The 22357-nt window shown below is 38.6% G+C and overlaps 1 protein-coding gene across 1 annotated transcript in view; it reads left to right on the top strand.

Annotated features, from left to right (window-relative positions):
• Positions 1-21720, top strand: part of LOC139720491 (uncharacterized) — a 143613-nt gene extending 121893 nt beyond the window's left edge. Inside the window, exons 52-69 of the mRNA XM_071631845.1 lie at positions 970-1080; positions 1871-1984; positions 2905-3018; positions 4245-4355; positions 4736-4846; positions 5239-5349; positions 5863-5973; positions 7023-7139; positions 7822-7935; positions 9120-9236; positions 10572-10691; positions 12594-12695; positions 14101-14217; positions 14754-15167; positions 17247-17357; positions 18636-18746; positions 19917-20030; positions 20981-21720. Of these exons, the coding sequence (XP_071487946.1) occupies positions 970-1080; positions 1871-1984; positions 2905-3018; positions 4245-4355; positions 4736-4846; positions 5239-5349; positions 5863-5973; positions 7023-7139; positions 7822-7935; positions 9120-9236; positions 10572-10691; positions 12594-12695; positions 14101-14217; positions 14754-15167; positions 17247-17357; positions 18636-18746; positions 19917-20030; positions 20981-21663 (2903 nt within the window). The 3' untranslated portion in view covers positions 21664-21720. The remainder of the gene's footprint in view (positions 1-969; positions 1081-1870; positions 1985-2904; positions 3019-4244; positions 4356-4735; positions 4847-5238; positions 5350-5862; positions 5974-7022; positions 7140-7821; positions 7936-9119; positions 9237-10571; positions 10692-12593; positions 12696-14100; positions 14218-14753; positions 15168-17246; positions 17358-18635; positions 18747-19916; positions 20031-20980) is intronic.
• Positions 21721-22357: the final 637 nt, after the last annotated feature.

Here is a 22357-nt window from a genome sequence, read left to right as displayed (position 1 = left end):
ACATTGTACATATTATGTATGTTGAAGCACTTTAATAGTAAATTTCCAAATGATATGCCTTATGGGTTCGACGTAGAGCAAATCACCCCCTGGACAATTAGCCCAGACCCTTCTCCTGATTCTAACCCTAATCCCAATGGTGAACCTAGTCCTGTCCTACCCCAAACTCTAAGCCTAAACCTACACTGTTGTATCCCTAACCTTAATCTTTTCACTAACCTTATCATAAACCAGTGTTGAGTAATTGCCCAGATGCGGTAAATCACTACCCATGTTTAACATATGCATACTGTACATGTATGTTATACATTCCGATGTCACACACTTACACACACACACACAAAAAAAAAACACATATTGAAACTGATTAAAAAAGAAACAACAAAAGATTGAACTCTTGAATCAATGTAAGGGATATCATATTGGCCAACAGTGCGAATCATAGTGTTTTTGTTAGTGATTCGTATGACATTGACTTACTGTTATGCTGGTAAAATTCATATACTGTAAAAGTGGAAATTTTTGCAGTGTTGAAATTTTTGCGCATTTCGCGCAATCAGAAACTAGCGCGAAAATAAAAGCACGTGAATATTTTTGCTTGCCATATGTTTCTGTGTGTGATGTCTTGATTCCGTGGAATTGAAAACACGCGAAACTCTTCTTACCCAGCCAAGCGTGAAAATTAGTCACGCGAAAATATCCACTTTTACATTATTTAACAATAAGTGTGAAGGTTGTTGAACATGATGATCAATGATAATTTTTTTCCGTAAGATATTTGGAGAAGACATTCATATTCAATTTGAATAATGAGTACAGTGCGCAGCTGCGTGAGAAAGAGAATGGTGCTGATATTAAATTTCGACATTGTAGAAGAAAGGTGCAAGAAGTACATTGTAGACATACAATGTACATTTTTTAGCATCCTCACAGTATGCTCTTCAATATTTTACTTCCACATATGTGTAGGCCCTGGAGCCTGTATCAGCAACCCGTGTGTCAGGGGAGATTGCATCTCAGATTCCAGTGGATATACCTGCAATTGTCCTGATGGTTACAGTGGTACCCTGTGTCAAACTGGTATGTATTCAGTGTACATAGATAAGGGGGAGGGGGGTTATGTTATGCTTACTGATGAATTGATGACCATGAATGGGATTGTTTATATATGGTTGCACTCATACTGTGAATGTCAAAGAATTCAGTGGATTATTTTTAAGGTGACCGTGTGATTTCATAGATGACAATGCATTTTCCCTCAAAAGGAAGGGCATTTGATAGTTATGATAACTGCAGACTTAAAAGATGCACAAAAAACAAACAAAAAAGTATTGATGATGTGGCCCTATATTCTTACAGGAAATATAATGTTCACATTGCAAATATCTTGTAACATGTAAAACAAATTTGCCTCATAAAACCTTTAAAAGTCATTTTCAATTCCTATGTAGGGTATGCCAGTGTTTGGGAATTTGTATACAATCATGTATCTTTGTTTTTCAACTTTTGCTTTTTCTTTGGTTTTTCATTGGAAATTGTCACTAACCACTTTCATACCACATTTAGCATAGAATTAGTCAATCAAAGAGATTTGATCAAATGAAAAAGATTTCGAGTTTCACAACAGAGCACTATTTTCCTTAGGAAATGTACTCAAAATCACAAAATGGACCCATTTCAGGTGACATGCATTTACAAAGATGGGCATGGCTCAAAAAGTTGCATGAGATTTTAAAAAAAAAGTCAAGAAGCCTCATTAAGCCCATAATTGTTGGAAATGTCATGGGGGATGAGTCCCTCCCGCACCCCCGTTTTTGGCTCTTTTAGAGTCAAAAGGATTAATTGGTTTGAGTTTTGCTTTCTCCTGCAGCCAATGATGCCTGCTTTCCAAACCAGTGTCAAAACGGCGCTGTCTGCATCAATGAGATAACAGACTACACCTGCCTCTGCCCGGAGGGCTACAGTGGCAAGAACTGTGACCAAGGTAACACTTTTTGATCAAATTGGCAAGTCTGTTCTTGCTTGTTTATAATATTAAAGTATCTTTCATAACAATATAAGAATTTAAAATGACAGTTATGAAGAAGTTAATATTTCTTTAAACTTTTTTTTTTATAAGTTACACTAATTCTATATCATTCTTTTTTGATGATGTTCTTTCTTTTTTCCAGGGAAACAGTTTCAATTTCATGTAGATTTTCATTCAGACTACAGTGTCAATGTTAGTATTTGGAAGATGAAGTGTAATGTAAAAATGTTGTCTAAATTCTCTAGTATGCTTGAGCTGGTAGTTCAATCGTTGAACTTTACCTAGTTTTGTAGAGAAGTTGCAGCTGAATGATTGCTGGACATATGCCCATTGCATTGTAATCTAGATTTGTTTATTTGTTTGTATGTTTTTTTCATTAAAATTTCAGGTACCAATGTCCTTTCATATCGAGTCAGGTTGAATTTCCTTGCAGGAATAACAAAACAAAACACACACAAAAAAAAGAGTATGCATTGCGCAGTTGATTGTGCATGTGTTTGTGTGTATGAGTCTTTAGATTGACACATACATGTACATGCATCCTTTCACACCCCCAACCTACATAGCGGCTACCCAAGGGAGATGAAAAAAGTGAGTCGACCCTTATAGACAGGTGGCTGCTGTGGACAGGTTCTTTATGCTTTTTCTCTTGGAGGGAATCGTTTTTGGTGGTGGTATATAGCAGGTGGCTGCTATAGACAGGTGGTCGCTAAGACAGGTTTGTGTACAAATACATGCATCCATACACACATATACATTGCACCAGTTTTTGCTCCTAGATTCAATGAACACCCTAATTTAGTGGTGCCGTGGTACATTTTGTAGGTCCAGCTTTCTCATTACAAACTGCAAGTATACTCTTGTCTCTTTTTCAGTTAATGCGTGCATTAACATGCCGTGCCAAAATGGAGGAACTTGTGAACCAGTGGGCACCAATGCCTACAGCTGTAGCTGTCTGGATGCATACACCGGAATCAACTGTGAAATGGGTAAGACATGTGTGCAAGGCATGCTGGGATACATTATACTTTCTATATCCTACTGTCGGTCGCATTGTGTGTGTTTTATCTTTTCACTTGTCATCAATCTTTTTCATGCCGTCACCATAAAGTGTCACTGTTTTGGGGTTGTCCAGTCATTCGTCTGCCCTTACATCTGTACAATAATTCTTTTTGGAATTTGTGGATCAACTCATGGGGTCAGTGGTCACAGGTCTGGTTAAAATCTTTAAATTCTACTATTTCAATGCTGATATTACACTAGTCTATTTCTCAACATCTTGGAGATAACTCAATGCATACACACACACACCTATTTTGCCTAAGAGATCATCACAAATAGAAGGAAACAAAATTAATTTAACCCCTTCGTTACGGGAACCTGGTATTCCAGGTTCCCATTGGAGCAACTGATATACGGGAACCTGGTAACCAAGTTCCCAAGATGATGACAAGAGTGCCTGCTTTCGTGGCCTAAATTTATGTTTCTTTGTGTTATAATGACCAGAAAAATGGGTATGATAAAAAGATGAGAGTTTATTCTATCAGTATTTGTTCTCTTTCTGTTGGGAAAATGCATATTTCACAGTATTATTTACCTTTTTTCTGATTTAGTTTGCGCTTGTTCTGCTATAAAACTTGTACGTTGAATGAACATGTGTGTAGCGATCAAAGCCGAGCTCAGTAGATTTCTGTGTTCGCTGACCCCAGTCATCCCATTCAGGTGCGTGGTTTTGTGTAGAACAAAAGAGGCTTTGAGCCCATCAGTGCGCGCTCTATTGATACAAGTACCTCCCACCGGATCGATATTTCCATTGTTCGATGGCACATGTAGTTGACCGTAGAAAGGGGATACATGTACCGCTTGACTGCTTTCGCACAGGCGGATTACCAACCTGTCCGTTCTCTGTCGATGGGCGAAAAGAATCTAGTTTTGGGGCACTAAAGGCACTCGGAGAATTGCGGAAGGAACGGGTTAATACCTTGTTGGGAAGAATTGATTTCCTCTACTATTCTTCTTGCACTTTTACTTTTTTTTTTGTTAGCACCATGTACAAATTAGCATTATTTACACATCTGTCCTTTTGGCTACAACCTATGTGAATTCTTGTGCCGAGTGAAAAGTGTAAATATTGTCACTTGACCGTTACAGAAATGGCAATGGCTGTTTTTAAAGTTTGATGTGTACAATTTTACTTTACTGTGTTTTCCCACAGCAAACCCATGCTACACTGCTCCCTGCCAGAACGGGGCTACCTGCACAGTGAGTGGCGCGAGCTTTGTGTGTACCTGCACCAATGTTTGGACGGGAAACACATGCTCAGAACGTGAGTAGGATGAATAATGATAATGAAAATAAGACAGAGATTAGCAATTTTAAAAAATGGATACATGTGGAAGGATGAGTTGTGACTTCATTACAAAAATGCAATTTTAGGATCTTGGGCATGCACTGTACATTATGCTGTAAAACAAGGAATGTTCCTGTGCATTTTAATTTTGCGAATTTCGTGAGAGCCGTGAAAAAGACCGTCGGCTCCAATTCATGAAAATTTCATGCCGCGAAAATATCATGTTTCACAGTAAGCAGATTTAAACACACACTATTTTCTCTTAGTGTGTGATATTTTCCTCCATGACAATTACTCCTTGACGATGTCATATTCATGAAATTCACCTGTTGTCCTATGTTTTCTGTCGATACCAGCCTTTCCATGTGGCTCATCGCCGTGCCAGAATGGGGCAGTGTGTGTCAACAATGGTCTAAACTACCAGTGTCAATGTCCGAACGGATGGACAGGACCAACATGCTCACAGGGTAAGACAGTTTGGAGAGAAGAAAGAACAAAGATTGTCACATACATCATCATTTTAATTTCCCATCGATGTGCTAGCATAAAGCAAGGGCATTTATGATATATTTTTTTCAGGCCTTCTTATGCAAGAGTGGGTGCATATCTACTTCATGTTTGGTGCAGCTTTTTGTGCTGTTGTTTGTTTGTTTGTTTGTTTTTCTATGTTTATCTTTTTGAATTTTTTAACAAAAAAACTATATTCGAAAAATTGATAGATCATATTTGAGAGTCTCACTATTTTCCATTGCAGTGAGACAATGTCATCATGTACAAATTTCCTTGAATATGAGGCTCATTTTGAGCTTGTACATTAAACATCAATGTACCATTATGACTCCCTCTCTATCCCTCACAGCTGCACCATGCTGGTCCTCCCCCTGTCAGAATGGAGGAACCTGTGTGACAAGCAACAACGATTACTCCTGCATATGTCCAAATGACTACAGTGGGCCCAACTGTGCTACTTGTAAGTGTATCATACCTCAGCGGGTGCTGGTATCGGTGGTGCGATAATAGATATAAGTTCTGTTTGTGTTGTCGGCTACTTACAGGATATTGAAGTACCTTGATTTATGTGTCTCAAAGTTCCTATAAATATTCAAGAGTGGTGTGATTTTCTTTTTTTCTCCAGGAATGCAGACATTAAAAATGTCTCTCACTCTGTTCCAGAATCATTACCATTTCTCTCATTTCCATCCCTGTACAGTCATATTCATGTCATCTTTAAAGCTCTTTGGGATGTTTTTCTCAAAAGTGAACAAATATATTTGCAGTTCTTGCCACATGTTCAAATAAAAGATTGTTTAAGAAAGTATCATTAAAATACATCTTACCATTAAAAGTTATCTGTGTATCAGATTAAACACAGTTTCACTTGTTGGGAAAGCCTTACACCTCTCATCTCCTCACAACTATCTATCTTATGGACACTATAACTGTGCAAAGGCTAACAATTTTCCACCTCTCGTCCCTCCGACAGACAACCCATGCTTCTCTTCCCCGTGCCAAAATGGTGGTGGCTGCGTCAACCAAGTCAGCGGGTTTGTCTGTAACTGTGTGGGCGGATGGACAGGTCTTACGTGTGCGGAACGTAAGTCAGATTAAACAGAATAATCTCTCATTTGAGTTTGGGGCTTATTTTTTTTCCCCTCTTTTTTTCATCATTTTGTCGTTTTCCTTGTTAATTTAATGCATGCTTGGAATTGTGTCCTCTTCTTTTTCAGAGTTCGTAAAGAAAAATGCATGCAACACCTAATGTAGCAATACTGGACCTTACATGTATATTTCAATAGGCATATTCAGAAACCTTAGTCAATTACTGATTTGAACTTTAAAGCTGTACAATAAATGTAGTCAGAGATAGTGTTTCCAGATTATTTGACATCAACATAAATATATAATGTTGCAAATATGTTGCAACATAGAAAAAAAAGGTCTTTTTTTTTTTTTTTTTTTTTTTTTTTTAATCTCAACTCTCTTGAAAATTCATGGTTTTGAGATACATCAAGTATATGATGCCTTGTTGCCCCAGGGATGATAAATAACTTCAATCACAGGTTTATGTACTGATTGGCCTGTTACAACTTCCATAACTGATTTATAAATTCTTTCTTTTTCTCTGTGAGAGAAGTTACTGCTGTTCACATTGTGGGGAAAAAAGGGTACATGTAGCATGTATTCATTAAATGATAGCATTACATATTGTTGAATAGTCCATTGCATGATGCTTAATTGAATAGCCATCGCTCATCCACTCTGTTCAGTACTTATTTTGACTTTTCTATTTTCAAGCATAATGAGTTACAGATTGACCCACATTAGTTTCTGCCATGGATTGGATATATTAATTTCTGATAATTATTGACATGAATAAAAAAAAAACTGTGGACATACAAAATATTTTTGGAAAACATTTTAAGGGAGGTCCCAGTGATAGGTGATAGCAAATCGTAGTTATCTTAACAGACCAAGCAGTAGTGAGTATTTGGAGAATGTTACTGATAGCAATTGTAAGAAGTTGATAGTGTGGTTTTATAGGCTGTAGATTACTCATATTTTCAAAATATTAATTGAGGTTGTTTTTATAGATGCATGAACACCTATCTTAATTAACTCCCTGTTTGAATTTCTGTATTTCAGTGTTGAATCCCTGCGACAGTCTTCCATGTCAGAATGGAGCCACCTGTTACTATGTGATTGGTGGAACCTATGAGTGCTCCTGTCCCTCAGGCTATGTGGGCACACACTGTGAAGTCGGTGAGACATTTTTTCTATTTTTTCCCGCACTTCAGATGTCAAAATTGTGGATGACTATTACTGCAAAGCTCTTAAAACATGTCTTGGTGCTCCTCCACAGACGTTTTCTGACTACATCATGCAGAAATATGTAACTTTTGTGAAAGCAGTTTCAGCAAGTGTGAATACCAAACTGATTTCAAAGAATATGGTGGGTATCCTAGAAAGTTTTAAAAATACAGGACAATACTACTTAACCAGTATCTGTTTATGCATGCTGCCATAACTTGGCAAATTATTCCATAACTGTTAAGTTAATCCCCCCCCCCCCTTTTAGCCTTGGCTGTAATGTACAAGTAATTTAGACAGAAGCACGTCGTTCAGGCAGTGTAGACGTATGGCACAAATGGTAAAGGGAACATGTCATGCATGTTTGTTTGTTTTTTCCTTTTATCTATGCCACGGTTATTCTTTAGGTGTGCAATTTTGGGAAAGAAAAGCAGTCGTGGTTAAGGAAAGTTTGAACACAAGGTTACAATGTACTTTGCCTGCTGATGAACATGAAATACAATCTCCATGAACAGAAAAAAAAAGAAAAGGGGAGAGAATGCAAGTTAATATTGCACCACTAGGGATGATGAGATGATTGATTAAGGAAAAAAAAAATCATTCTTTCATTGATGTTCCCTCTTTACCAATACAGCCCTGCCTTGTGCCAGTAACCCTTGTCAGAACGGCGCTGCCTGTCTCGTCACACAGGGCTTGGAATACACCTGCCAGTGTCTGCAGGGATTCAGTGGTCTCCAGTGTGAACAAGGTACATTAAAACTCTCCTCTGGTGTGGTTGAAGTATTTCTGGGCACAGAGAGCATAGTTTAAATTTTAATCTAGACTTCTACATACTTGTTAATATGATCAGAACACAATTGAACACCTGTTCAATTAAGTTTTGTTTAGAATTTGTGTTTTTATTTTTTGTTTTGTAGTTGTTTGATATTGTAAGCAGAATTCTTTAGGGAAATTTTACTTTCAGTAGGCTTTGCAACAGACATAGCTTTCATGAGCGCAATGATAGATCGAGATTGAATATTTATAAACACAGGTTTATAGAACCTTCCACTTTTTTCTCATTCTAGAAAAGTTTCCCTGAACTCCAAGCTATTTCTTTAGGTTCTGCTAAGAGAATGATACAACTTCTCCTGATTCTACAACTGATATTTTCTATTGAGATTTATTCAACACATACAGAAACATCTCCCTGATATCTCTGTAAAACTCCTGATTTTGGAAAGTAAATATTAGCAGCTTCTTCAATTCTTCAGTTCTTCAATTACTCACCTGGAGGTATCGGGTTGTTTTCTTTTTTCTTCTTCTTCTATAATGCATACTGTATAACATCGCTGGAGTGAGAAGACCTTGTATCTGAAATTTTGGTGAAAATAACTTTTTCGGAGTAATGGTCAGATAATCAGATAAGTGATGTCCTGTCCAAATGCTAGCTGTTTTACCCCAAAAGTGAAGCCACCATGGCATGTCAAAGGAGACGTTATCCCATTGGATATAGTGCTTTGGCTGCCGTGTTTTTGTGCTCTCCTGAACATTTGTCATTTTGTAGATACGAGGTCTTATCGCTCCAGCGGCGATAAGCTGTTATGTTCGTGTACACATATATTCACGAATGAGGAGGTCATGGACATTTTCGCAAGACATTGTTTTTTGCAGTTTTGACACCGAGGCTATCATAAGTTCACTAATTCCTGTCAGTTCAAGATATTTTTTGCGTGTTGTTAAATTTGCAGTCCAACAGTGACTCGCGAAATTCACGTAAATTAAACCCTCGCAAAAATAACGGCTTTAATATACAGTACATTATTAACCCATTGCGGACGAGTCCCGAGTATACTCGGGCAGGAATCTATGGGAAATGTGTGTTGTAGCAAAATCAAACCATCCTCAACGGGTTAATAAATGATACTCATTTTACCTCCTCCATTTTTACAGACATTGATCCTTGCTCTCCGGACCCCTGTCAGAATGGAGCACCTTGCACCATCATTGACTTCAACACCCATGAATGCCAGTGTCCTGAAGGATTCGTTGGAATGAACTGCCAGTTTGGTAAGAGAGAATTTTTTTCATGTCTCTCTCTCATGACATCCTTGCTTCATTTCACATTCAAACATTCATTGCATCATAAAAGTACTTTGAAGTCCTTTGCATAGCTTTTTCTTGCAATTAGATTGGAAAATGTTTGATAGTATAGTTGCATGAGTTGGCTCTAGTGTAGAAGTTGCAACTGAAAGAATATCGCAAAGTGCTTCATGTAGTCAGAAAAGAGTAAACTTTTCTCCCAAAATTGTGCATATGATCGAGTTTCTCCTGCATTTTAAGTGTTACCTCTATATAAAATGAAGTGCATTACCACTGATCCTGTTTTTTTTTTCACTGGTAGAAAAGTGTCCGCATGTCATGTTTGTGAAAGGTTGGGCTTGTCATGCTTTGCGTTTTACAGCATGTGTTTTTAATGATGTGAAAATCGCCCCGCTGTACATAGTATTACCTCTCAGAGTGGATGAAAAATACACCCACATAAAGCCCCTCAAAACTACCACTCTCTTGCTAGACAATGATGAAACATTGATCATTTGTAAGATTTGTAAGACTTTATTGACTCTATCGACCTCCTCTCGGGGTATGAGAGTACAAACATATTTACAATATATGAATACAAAAATGTAAGTGATAATGTACATGTACTTGTGAAAATAACAGATATGAATAAACATAAACATACGTAAATGCATCAGCTGTCAATTTTTCCTTATCATTTCAAGAGAAGGACAGCAGAGAAAATCTATTCCTACTGTGATAAATACCAGTGTACCTAAATGGTGCCAAAGTGGTACACTTCATTCCTCTGTAACTTAACCAACTTTTTATCAAGTCATGACTCATCTCAAATGAACTTAGAATCTCATTTCAGCTCATGAGAATGAATTTGCTTCTAGTTGCTTACTTAGTGTTTCATTTCAGAACTGTGACAAATATCCTGCCTTAATACACACATTCATCCTCAGTAATTCATAGACAGACTTCGACAGAATTGCATACACGCATTTGTTTTTCTCACTGCAAGGCTTTCTAAACTTGCACTATTGTAAAACCAGAAACATTCTTGGCATGAAATTTTTGCAAATTAGAGCCGACAGCCTTTTCCGCAGCATCAAACTTTCACGAATTGCCACTTGCATTTAGTGCGTCATGTAGACAAATGCGTTTGCATGCATTTTACTTTTACAAACCTTGGCTCCTCCCGAAATTCATGAAAATTTCACGCACACAAAAATGTCTGGTTTTACAGTAGATAATATGTTTAGCCATCACATATTGAAAAAAAAAAAAATGAATGGCATGTCATTCCATCCTCCATCTCCAATGCAATGAAACCGCTAGATGACCTGAACCCCTGCACACCAAACCTGTGTCAGAACGGAGCTACCTGCATACCAGGCGGAACCTTCGTCTACACCTGTCAGTGTGCCACAGGCTATTCTGGCACAAATTGCGCACTAAGTAAGCCTTATCCTACTCAAACACCAATTTCTTCTGTTCTATACTATATGTCCATGTTTGTGATAGCAACCGTATAAAGACATGTATTTTCTGTTCTTCTTTTTTTTGAGCAAATAGGAAAGATGCATGCATACCGTGTAGTTAACTTGTACAAGTATGAAGAGTGGTAATTTCTGGAAGAAAGTTGCATATTACATATGTTGTACCTCTGCAGATTCTCACAATGACATGAGGAAGGTCCCATTTCTCATTGAAAAAAAATATATAATAATTCTTGGTGTTTTTAAAGTCAAGTTTATCGCAAAAAAAGGAACAAATCATGCTTTACTTCTATGATGCTGCCAGGGGAGATTTGCTTTGAACACATATTTTGGGTAGTTGCTGGTTGAGAAGATGCTGAAGTGTCTTCATATTTAGTTGTCCCCGCCGAACGAGTTCGAGCAGGGGACTATGAAACGGGCTCCGTACGTGTGTGTGTCCGTCCGTGTGTCCGTGTGTCCGTGTGTCCGTCCGTGTGTGCGTCCGTGTGTGATCAAAATGTTCAAAATGCTACTCCTTCGCCATTTCTAACCCAATTTTGATTCTGTTTGCTTTATATGATAGCACTACATGGGAGCTTTGAAACTTCTATACAGAATTTCAATTGTGACCTTTGACCTTGACCTTTGACCTATATTGTACATTTTGCTTCAAAATGCTACTCCTTCGCCATTTCTAACCCGATTTTGATTCCGTTTGCTTTATATGATGGCACTAGGTGAGGGCTTCAAAACTTCTACACAGAATTTTGACCTTTGACTTCTTTGACCTTTGACCTTGATTTTTGACCTATATTGTACATTTTGCTACAAAATGCTACTCCTTCGCCATTTGTAACCCGATTTCAATTCCGTTTGCTTTAAGTGATGGCACTAGGTGAGGGCTTCAAAACTTCTACACAGAATTTTGACCTTTGACTTCTTTGACCTTTGACCTTGATATTTGACCTATATTGTACATTGGCTACAAAATGCTACTCCTTCGCCATTTCTAACCCGATTTTGATTCCGTTTGCTTTATGTGATGGCACTAGGTGAGGGCTTCAAAACTTCTACACAGAATTTTGACCTTTGACTTCTTTGACCTTTGACCTTGATTTTTGACCTATATTGTACATTTTGCTACAAAATGCTACTCCTTTGCCATTTGTAACCCGATTTCAATTCCGTTTGCTTTAAGTGATGGCACTAGGTGAGGGCTTCAAAACTTCTACACAGAATTTTGACCTTTGACTTCTTTGACCTTTGACCTTGATTTTTTTACCTATATTGTACATTGGCTACAAAATGCTACTCCTTCGCCATTTCTAACCCGATTTCGATTCCGTTTGCTTTATGTGATGGCACTAGGTGAGGGCTTCAAAACTTCTACATAGAATTTTGACCTTTGACTTCTTTGACCTTTGACCTTCATCTTTTTACCTATATTGTACATTTTGCTACTAAATGCTACTTCCGGCGGGGACATATATTACGCACCGCGTAATTTCTACTTTTCCTTGTTTATTCAAGGCACTAGGCCTAATATTCTCTGTTTCTTTTTGTCCTTTTTTGTGTTCTACCACAAGCTTTATCAGTAGAGTATGGCAAAATTCTTCTTTAGTTGAAACTGATGCTGCAATCTTTCTCTACCGTCATGCTGCTTATATTTCATTTCCACTCATTGCAAAAAATAAAAAAGAAAGATAGATGATAGAAAAAAAGATAGATAGTGAGACATTGCCTTTCTAGTGAAGCTTTCATTTCATATCATTAACAGTTTTGCTATTGTGCACATTACCTTGTACAAAAATCTGTACACCAAAGGCTGTATTGGAAAACTTGCGATGCGAGTATCATGTTCTCATGCATGACATCTCAACAGGTGAATGTGACTCCAGTCCATGCCTGAATGGGGGAGCGTGCTCTATTGGAGGAGAAGGGGCGCAGTGTTCCTGCCCCTCAGGCTGGAAGGGGGACATTTGTGGTGAGCAACAGACCCATCAGTTAATCATCATGTGTTTTCGTAATGATAGTGATTGGTGCTAATGATGATGATGATGATGATGATGATGATGATGATGATGATGATGATGAAAATAATGATGGTGGTGATGGTGATTGTTGTGATGTTGATGACAGTGATGATGGTGATTACAATGATGATGATGATGATGATAATGCTGATAGTGACAATGTTGATGATGATAGTCAGTGGTGGTGGTGGTGGTGGTAGTGATGATGTCATGATGATGATACAGTAACAATGATTTTGATAACAGCATGACTCTGTCATGTATTCAGCATGGTATAGCATTCAGTAGGCTGACATTCCAGAGAAGCTGTAGGTAACCGAAGTTAACAATTTAATAAAATAATATGTATTCATATTGCTTTCAGTCATCACAGATGCATAATTTTGTTGAAAGGAAAACAGGTTTTTGGCAACAAAAGGAGATGAAAAGATACATTTGATCTTTTACAAGATAAAGGAGATTTTTCTTCTTTGCCATGTACTAATGGTTCTTTGACTCTTGTGATTAGAATAAAGCCCATGTCAAAGTATATGAAGTGTTGGCTCTGATGACTAGGACCTTAGAAAATATTCACTAGCCCAGAAAAGTACTGCATTTGAAAATAGTATACAAATATACTTGGCCTTGAGAGTTTCTTGTTAAAACTATGGGCAGAGGTGACTCCAAAATAGTACTATTCACTGAGGGGCGCAGCCCCGAAGTGAATAGTACCATTTTGGAGTCACCGAGGCCCATAGTTTTAACAAGAAACTCGAAACCAGGCAAAGTATATTTGTTTTATATTTTGGATCAAAGATTTGAATAAAAAGTGAAAATTACATGTATTATAATTTAGCCGCACTGCGGCGGCAGCGCAGCGCCTTCAATACGCAACAGTGCAAGAGATCGGAAATTGAAAAACGTAGTAGCCGTGACACCGCTAGAGTTGCCCGTCGCATGTATCCAAGCGATCGCATGGCCGCTGCAAACCTGAACACTAGAATTCGGGACCGGACGGGTACACTTGATTGTAAAGAAGGGTGATTGTGACATCATTTTGCAAATAGTATACTATTTGCAAAATGTCGTCATAAAAGTGACGTCATTTTGCAAATAGTACTTTATGGAATGTCAAACACACCAACATTCTAAAATAGTTCAAAATACCAGTCCTATAATCACGTGAAGCTCTTTTAACCAATCAATGGAAGACAAATTTTTGATCCAAAATATAATAGTTGCTATTGTTTTGTCTCCATTTCTACCCAAGCTAGTGTCATTCACCATAATCTCTTCCTTCTACTCGTCACGTCTCTGTGTGTTCTTGAGCAATGCAGTCATGTATGTACATCTTGGTATCTATTGGTTGTTTCTCAGAACTCTACGACTGTGCTGCCACTGCTCCATGCCTCAACGGAGGAACCTGCCAGGAAGTTGGACCCACTTTCTACTGCGAATGTTCCGCCGACTACCACGGATCCATCTGCCAGCATGGTAAGAATAAAGGGCCAGGTTTCAAGGTTGATATCAGTACATCATAGCAAAGGAGCTTGCATTCGGATGATGCTCCTACAGTGTACTTTATCATCTGATTCTTGCATGATAGCACCCCTGTATGATTTAGTGTTAGCATAGAGAATACACGATACATTGTGTAGATAAAGTGTTAACCATTTGCATCCGGAGTACGTACTGTACAGTCACATCTTGGAATAGTAACAATAGAAAGGGTGAGTAAATATTTGTATTATTTGAAAAAGATTTTGGCCCAGATAAACAGGCTGCTATGCAAGATCCAGAAATATTATTAACGTGGACTTTTGTGATGATATGCACTCATTTTTTCCCCACTGCTGGTAAATATGTTGCAACTACAATTGTATGTGCAAAATCTTCCCCTCATTTTGTATAGCAGGTGGTTGCTAAACACAGGTAGCCACTGAGACAGGTTTGGCTGTATGTGTTACTTATACAATCATGATGTACATATATCTCACGCATCTTACTTTTTTTTTATACTTACCTGCCAGAAACCATGTATGGCTCCAATGAAGTCGTGACTGCCAGTGACCCGCTCTTCATCCAGTCCCCAGAGCATCCTAGCTCCTACCCGCCCAACGTCCAGGTCACGTGGATGGTGTCAGCTGACGGAGGGCGTGTCATCAGGGATACCACGGCAACAGGAAGCGGTCTCATCCGCGGGGCGTTCTCCACCTTCGATCTCCGCGCCCCGGGTGACTATCTGGAAATCTATACCCTGACTCCGCAGACGGAGTCGAACGTGACTGCGTATCCCCCCTTGCTCCATCTGACTGGCCAGGAGTCGGACCTCGTCAACAGGACGTTTGTCACAGAGGGCAGTGGTCTCATGTTGCTCTTCATCACGGATGCAGAGAATGAAGGAACAGGATTTTCTTTGGTCCTCACCTGTGTCATTGATGATGGTGAGATTCTCTCTGCTTCTGGTTACATACCATTACATTTAAAATTGCATCATCTTTCAGTTTTGTTCCTCGTAGAAGATTTTATCATTTAGCAGAGCCATTACCTAATTTACTGAAGACAGTGTACTAATACAGCATTTCACATGACATTCCGATATATCTCAATCAAATCTCCATGACTGTTTTGTGTGCGTCAAATAACCAAGTCTTTAGTACTCCATGAATCTAATGAGAACGAATAAGTAGAAAGAACTATGATGCCATCAAAAATGTAAGTAAGATGTGTTCATGAAAGTAGAATGGTGACTCTGCATGACTGTCCAAAAAGCTGCCAATAGAGGGCTCCCAACATGTCTTTGCAGATACACTTGTACCAATTTTTTCTTGTTGATATCAACTGTTTTCCTTCAGGACGTTGTGAAGTATATGAAATGATGATGCTGGACAAGGCATATCGATTGATTGTTTACATGAGCATAGTCATGCACAGGCAGTGGTACGTAGGCTTACATGTAGCACAGTGTGTATTATTTGAAGTGTATTACACTATGATGACTGATCTGGAGCAACTCTGTTTTAAAACCTAGACAGTAGAAACGTGTCAGATTTCTTACACGTAGTTCATATAACCTTGGAGCTGTCTCAATTCCGTACAATGAATGAGAAATTGCATGCCATGACAAAATTCAGATTGGTCTACATGTAAATGATGTGCTTGTTCAAGTACTATTTGTTTCATGTATCCTTGTGGCCACACTAATTTATAAAAGCATTTTACCATGTAATGAGTAGCAAAAGATTGGATTTTGAATAGTAATTATGTTGGATGCTGTTCGACATGTGCAATAAATAAATCATGTGCTATTTGCAGTGGTATTGTAATGTTTGGAGTATTATTTGTCATGTGCACTCAGAAAACATCTGTGACCCTGCATCACAAAACCAACAAAAATTTGCCAGACAAGGATTTTTAGTTAAGGGCAGATTCTAAAAGAGCAGACTCTAATCTTTAAAACTCAATTCAAATGGACTCCCCTAACTTATCTGAATATTGATAAGAAAGCACACACTCTGGAAAAGTGTGAACTGAGAAAAGAGGCTCTGAAGTACAGGGTCTATTCAGGCACTTAATCCTTACCAACCCATGCTAGCTGTGCGATGAATGGGACAAAAAGCAAGATGTAAACCACAAGAGCAACAACAATGAAGTGATTATCAGAGTAAGCCAAAATTAAGCATACTCTATTAACACATTCTGTCCATGATTAATGCCAACTTTCAAAACAAGTAGCATTTATTATCTTTTCCAGAGTTATTAGAGTTAAAAGTGAAGAGTGTGCAAAGGGTTTTCAAAAGAAATGGGCCTCCAAGACATACGTGATCACACTACTCTCCAAAAAAGGAGCTTAAAACACATTTTCCCATTCACTTTATGATCCCAAACTTTGGAATAGTGTAGAAGAAGGATAGCTCTTTCAGAAAATATGAAAAAGGCAATATTGACGTGGTTGACCAGTTTCACCTTTTTTGAGTCCTCACGGAAAATCAGGGGGTGCGACTTTTTGTTGGTTTTGTGATGCACGGTCACATATGACAAGTAGTTTACAGACCATACAAGTGTAGCTGCAGTTGGACAAAAGAGCATTATGGGTAATAGTTCACACTGTAGCTGCAGTTGGACAAAAGTGCATTATGGTATAATGATACAAATAGTGATACACTTAACTGTTGGGCCACGGTAGTAATTCATGATTAACATGGTACATGTACCTGGGGACATGGTAGTCTCTGTAGTGTTCACTTTGTAGAAGAAAGGTTCCTACCATCAATCACATACAAATGTATTACCAAATGCCTCTTTTAATTTCTGGGTCAAGAGTGATGATATGGATAAAACATCATCACGTCAAAGGTGTATGCACTTGGCGGCATCAGAACTGTGGATCTTGTTTTTATGTGTCTAAAGCTGTGCCCACTGAACCGTACATTGTAGTATGGCTGCGTAAAAGGCATAAAAGGTACTGGTATTTGTCGACATGATTTGAGGTGTAACTTGTCCATCACTTTTACTTGTGGTAGATCCTTGCTCGTCCAACCCGTGTCTCAACGGCGGGGAGTGTGCTGCAACGGGGTCCGGCGACTTCTTGTGTCAATGTGCCGAGGGATTCACTGGGGACATCTGTGAAACAAGTAAGGCACAAACTGTTTTCTGTCTCCACTACTGTAGGCATCCATGTCTTTCTAAAATTGCACTCAATGTATTAAGTGATATTGACCAATCATTCCAACCAACTCTAAAATGACCCACAATATTATGTCATCTGACTATCCCAAACAGCCAAATTAAATGCATTAAACAGTGTTACTATATACTTCAGTTATTCTTGTTATTGTTGATCTCGTTACTAAGCATAATTTGCATCGTGGTCCTAGGGTAAGGTGCATTCCAATGTCTTGTTAATCATATTTATACTATCAGTGATTGACAGATGATCTCACTAGCAGAATCTTGGTTTGGAAGCTTTTTTGTGGAAATATCCAATTAGCCTTAAAGGGTGTGTACAGTTCTGGTCGAGGTGAGGATTTAGCTTTTAACGTTTTGCGACATATTCAGAAAGCAGTCTATGAGATGTCAAAGAGCATGCAATTCTAAGGGGTATCAAAAGTGTATTTGATGAAAATCGGTTTTGAAATTGCTGAGATATCCAAGAACAAGGTAGAACAAAGAGATCCTAATAATAGGCGTGGCCTGTCGCCTTTTATTATTTTTACTTTTTTGGATATCTCAGCCATTTGAAAACCAATTTTCACCAAATAAATGTTGAATCCGTCTTAGAATTACATGCTCTTTCATATTTCATAAGAGGTTTCTCATTTTCCTATTTAGGAATGTTCAAAACATGAATCCCTACCTCAACCAGTACTGTACAGTCCCTTTAAGATGAGTTTTTTTTTGTTTTTTGGGTTTTTTTTTTGGTTTTTTTTTTTATATATAGCACATATTCAAATATTCTTTTGGCCATATACACAAAAAGTCATTTTAAGGGTATCGTGAATTCACATAAGTCAACATACATTTGCATTATATAGTTCCATTATGTATAGTACAGGTCTGTACCTGCATTCTCTGTCAGCAATGTGATAACATGTCTAGACTTTGTGAGGAAATATCTTTTCTAACAATACATTAATACGTACATACTATGTATATATTTCAATAAAAAAATCAATAAATGGTGAATAACTGTATGCATGAATGAATAAGTGAGTGAATGAATGAATGAATGAATGAATGACTAAACGAACAAACGAATGAATGAATGAAAGAATGAATGTTTTTATGAGTGAGTGAATTAATACATGAAAAAAATATGATAAACAAATGAATAAATAAACAAGATTATTATTTCATTAGTGTTACAGATGCAAGGACTCACATGATATAATTCTCTTCACTTGTTTCAACAGCTGACTGCACAGAGACAGGCTGCCAGAATGGAGGAATCTGTAATGCTGGGTCAAGCTCCAACCCTGCCTGCCTCTGTCCTGCTGGCTACGATGGAGACCTCTGCCAGACAGGTGAGAATTAAGGGTCATGGGTTCAAAGGTCATAGGTTGTATCCCATCATTTGAAGGACGCATTGATAGCAAAAATAATGAACCGTTTTTGTAGAGCGCAAATTACATTTAAGTCTCTAAGCGCTTTTTAAAAACAAAAGACAGATACGTGTATAAGAGCACACACAAACAAAATAGGAATTTATATATCAACCTAAAAAACACATCATTAAATGATTTACATAGCAATGAAAATTCTTTTACAAGATTACAGTGATAAACATTCTCTGATATCATTAGGGAGGTGATACCAAAGATGAGGTATTGAATATTGAAAAGATTTTTGACCATATTACTTAGTTACTACATTATATGGTGTTAGTGATTGGGGGATTTCTCGATTTGAAAATCGGCATTTTGGGCTTGACCTCTCAAATCACATGGCTCTTGTTTTGTATAGAACAACAGCAGTTAATGGTCATCATAATTATGAGATATACACAATTATGCCAAGATCGACATTTTAAGTCATATTCATTAAACTTCAGTATTATTGAAATCTCAATGGACAGGGTTTGAAAATGCTGTATACAAATTAAAACCACCTGTTACAGTCAGATCATCTCACTATGGGAAGTTGCAGTGCAGAGAGAAAACAAGGATAGAGACTCCAGAGATATGTTCCTTCTTGAGAGAGCTTTGGTAATGATAGTACCCAGTTAGTCTCTGCTTTGCTAAAGGAATTGTTACTTTACAGCATATGAAATCTTCCGAAAGAATCATTATGTGGATTACATTAAACAAAAATACAATTATCACGTGGTGTACCAATGTGCAAACTCCCTTTGTGCAATATTATTCCGAGACTGCAATGCTTGAGTGCTTTCGGAAAATGCTCTGCTCTTTAAAGCCCTGTAGCTTTCATAGAAGTATTTAGGCAAAATATACAGTACAGAAAAGCTGTAAAGAAAATTTCTAGCTTTGCTACGATGTACTTTTTTGACAAAGGTATCGCCATGACTTTTTCAATGTACTATGACATACTACTGTTCAGTGATTGATTTCTGCTCAGTATTGCATTTTAGCAGAACATGGAAAATTTGCGAGCTATCAACCGAGTCATGTTTGCAAACATAGCTCATAAAGAGATAACATGACATGTACTTCCCCCTTTGCCCTTTCTACAATCAGAAATCAACGAGTGTGCCAGCAATCCGTGCCAGAATGGTGCAACATGCGAGGACTATGTGGGCATCTACAGATGTATCTGCACCGCCAACTTCACAGGACGAATCTGTCAAGATTGTAAGTCTGATATATCTCATATCTGTGAAAGCTACTGCATTTGAACTTAAATATATTGTGAATGTGCCTTGTATCAATTCCATCTAAATTTGCTGTATGCTGTAGGCAATAAAATAACAAAGCGATGATGTCACAGCCTTTTGTTACAGTGTGGGATGGAACCAGGTATGAGCATGGTTAGCAGCAATATTGTTGAGGTGTGAATTTTCATCAATTTGTCGCCCTCTACAAATGAAATTTGTAATATTGCAACTGCTGATCTATAATTTAGCAAACATGTCCGAAAAAAGGAACCACGGGCCTCAAACTTGTCATCTACTGCTTTACGGGCAGCGACACTGGCACCAGGCTATCCCTGGTCACGGGCAGAGACACAATGAACTTGGCACAAACACCCAAGTTCCAAAGTTCCGGCATTGTTATGTTGAGTAGTCCAAGGCGAACAAGGCATCAATAAAAGCAAGAGAACATTAAGCAGAGGGATGAAGGTTGACCAATAGTGTTCATGGATATTTGGGCCTAGGTGAGGTTGTTCAGAGCCCATTTTCATGGCAATGCATGGCTCTTACATAACACTTTGGTACTCTCTATAAGTTAATTTTACCGAAAGCATAAAGGGAACATCTGCTCCGTAACTAGCATAATTATCATTGTTATTATGATATTGGCTCATGTCTTTTACAATGATCAGAAATTGACAAGTACAATGTAAAATATCGAGTTTGATAGAATTTTCTATGAGGATAAGAAATTTGAACAGGTGTGAAAATAAAGATCCTAAATCTACAACAGTCCCAGTCTGGTGGATCACAATTACAACTCACATACATGAAACAATCTTGTTTGTGGGTATTGAGCGTGAATCCAACTGAAATATTCAATAGGAAGACCATTTGATGTTGCCATGTGTTATTTGTGCTAATACAGTGCATGTCCCTTCATTTATACAGCCGTGCTTGATTCGACCTCGAGTCCCAGTACATCTGGTCTTCAGTTGGAGACTTGGCTGATTGTCATCATCGCACTGGCAGTCATCATCCTTCTCGTCATCAGTGTTCTAATCACCGGCCTGCTCTGCATGCGGCGATCCAAGAGTCCTCTGCGCACCGAATACGAAAACTGGGAGATGAAAAACGGCTTCAATGCCACCCCGATGGTTGCCAGGGCCACCACCGCCATGGCGACATCGAGTGGCAACCGGCGGGGGCGGTCGCAGGACGACAGCATCTCGCCGCCGCCCCAGTACGCCTCAGTCACACCACGAGCGCAGCGGCAGCAGGCGTCGTCTCGAGGCGTCTCGCGGGCGGGGGACCAGACGCGTCCCGTGTCCCAGACCATCCACTACCGGCACCAGAGCTACATCGGAGACAGCCGAGGGAATGGGGCTGCTCAGCCTGTCACCAGTACCCCGCTGAGACCTACGTCCAATGGCGCCGTCGCTGCACGCCCAAATCGGTCGTACAGCCTCGAGGGGGCGGAGAACGTGGGCTACTTCCACGACGAGGTGGACAACACCAACCGCCCCAACCAACTTGGTGAGGAGTATGATGGGGACGATTATAGCATCTCGAGCGCCGAGCTGGAACAATATATGGGAACTAGTGCCACAGCAGTGAACAATCGAAGCAGATGAATGAAAGCATCAACAGACGACTGTGAAATTAGATCACTAGTATATGTGACATTTTGACAAAATAATGGGACTCCTGTGAATCTATTTTCTCTAAGAGACTGGGAGGAGTCTAGTTTCTACCCTTTCTGAATCTTGGAAGAGGACATGTGTTTATCGCACAAACGAGCATTGGATCAAGAAATGTGTATATTTGTGCTGACAAGCTTATAAGGGCATTGTCTACCCAGAAATTGACCAAATTGTAGATATATGCAAAGTGTAAACAATCTTGTGCTGTTCCATATAAAGTTCTTGTTTAATTGCAAGGAAAGTGTTTGGCAAATCAAACCGTCTCTTTTGAAGTTTGATTCCAGTTGGTTTGTCGTATGATATTTGATGATGTCTGGATGATTAGACATCAAAACTGTAATGAGACCACCCTATAACCATGTACTCCAGACAGATATTTGAATGACTACTATGGATGCTGGTATTTAGGACTATTTCCTCACATAATGAAAAAAGAAAATCATATTATTAGATTTTTACACAAATTATGCAGATTTTTCCTACAGTGTACTTGGGCTTTCAGTATGGCTGTGTGATATGTTTTGAACAAATAATCGTCATATGTCCTTGTACAGTTGTGAAGATGCTGATTTCTTATATATGAATATTGAGAATCCGTCCAGTTATTCTATTTCTTATCTGCTTT

The sequence above is a fragment of the Diadema antillarum genome, unplaced genomic scaffold (assembly GCF_040938485.1).
Source record: "Diadema antillarum isolate AM-2024a unplaced genomic scaffold, OU_Dant_1.0 scf00000128, whole genome shotgun sequence".
Classification (NCBI taxonomy): domain Eukaryota; kingdom Metazoa; phylum Echinodermata; class Echinoidea; order Diadematoida; family Diadematidae; genus Diadema; species Diadema antillarum.
This window is presented reverse-complemented; position numbering and strand designations above follow the sequence as displayed.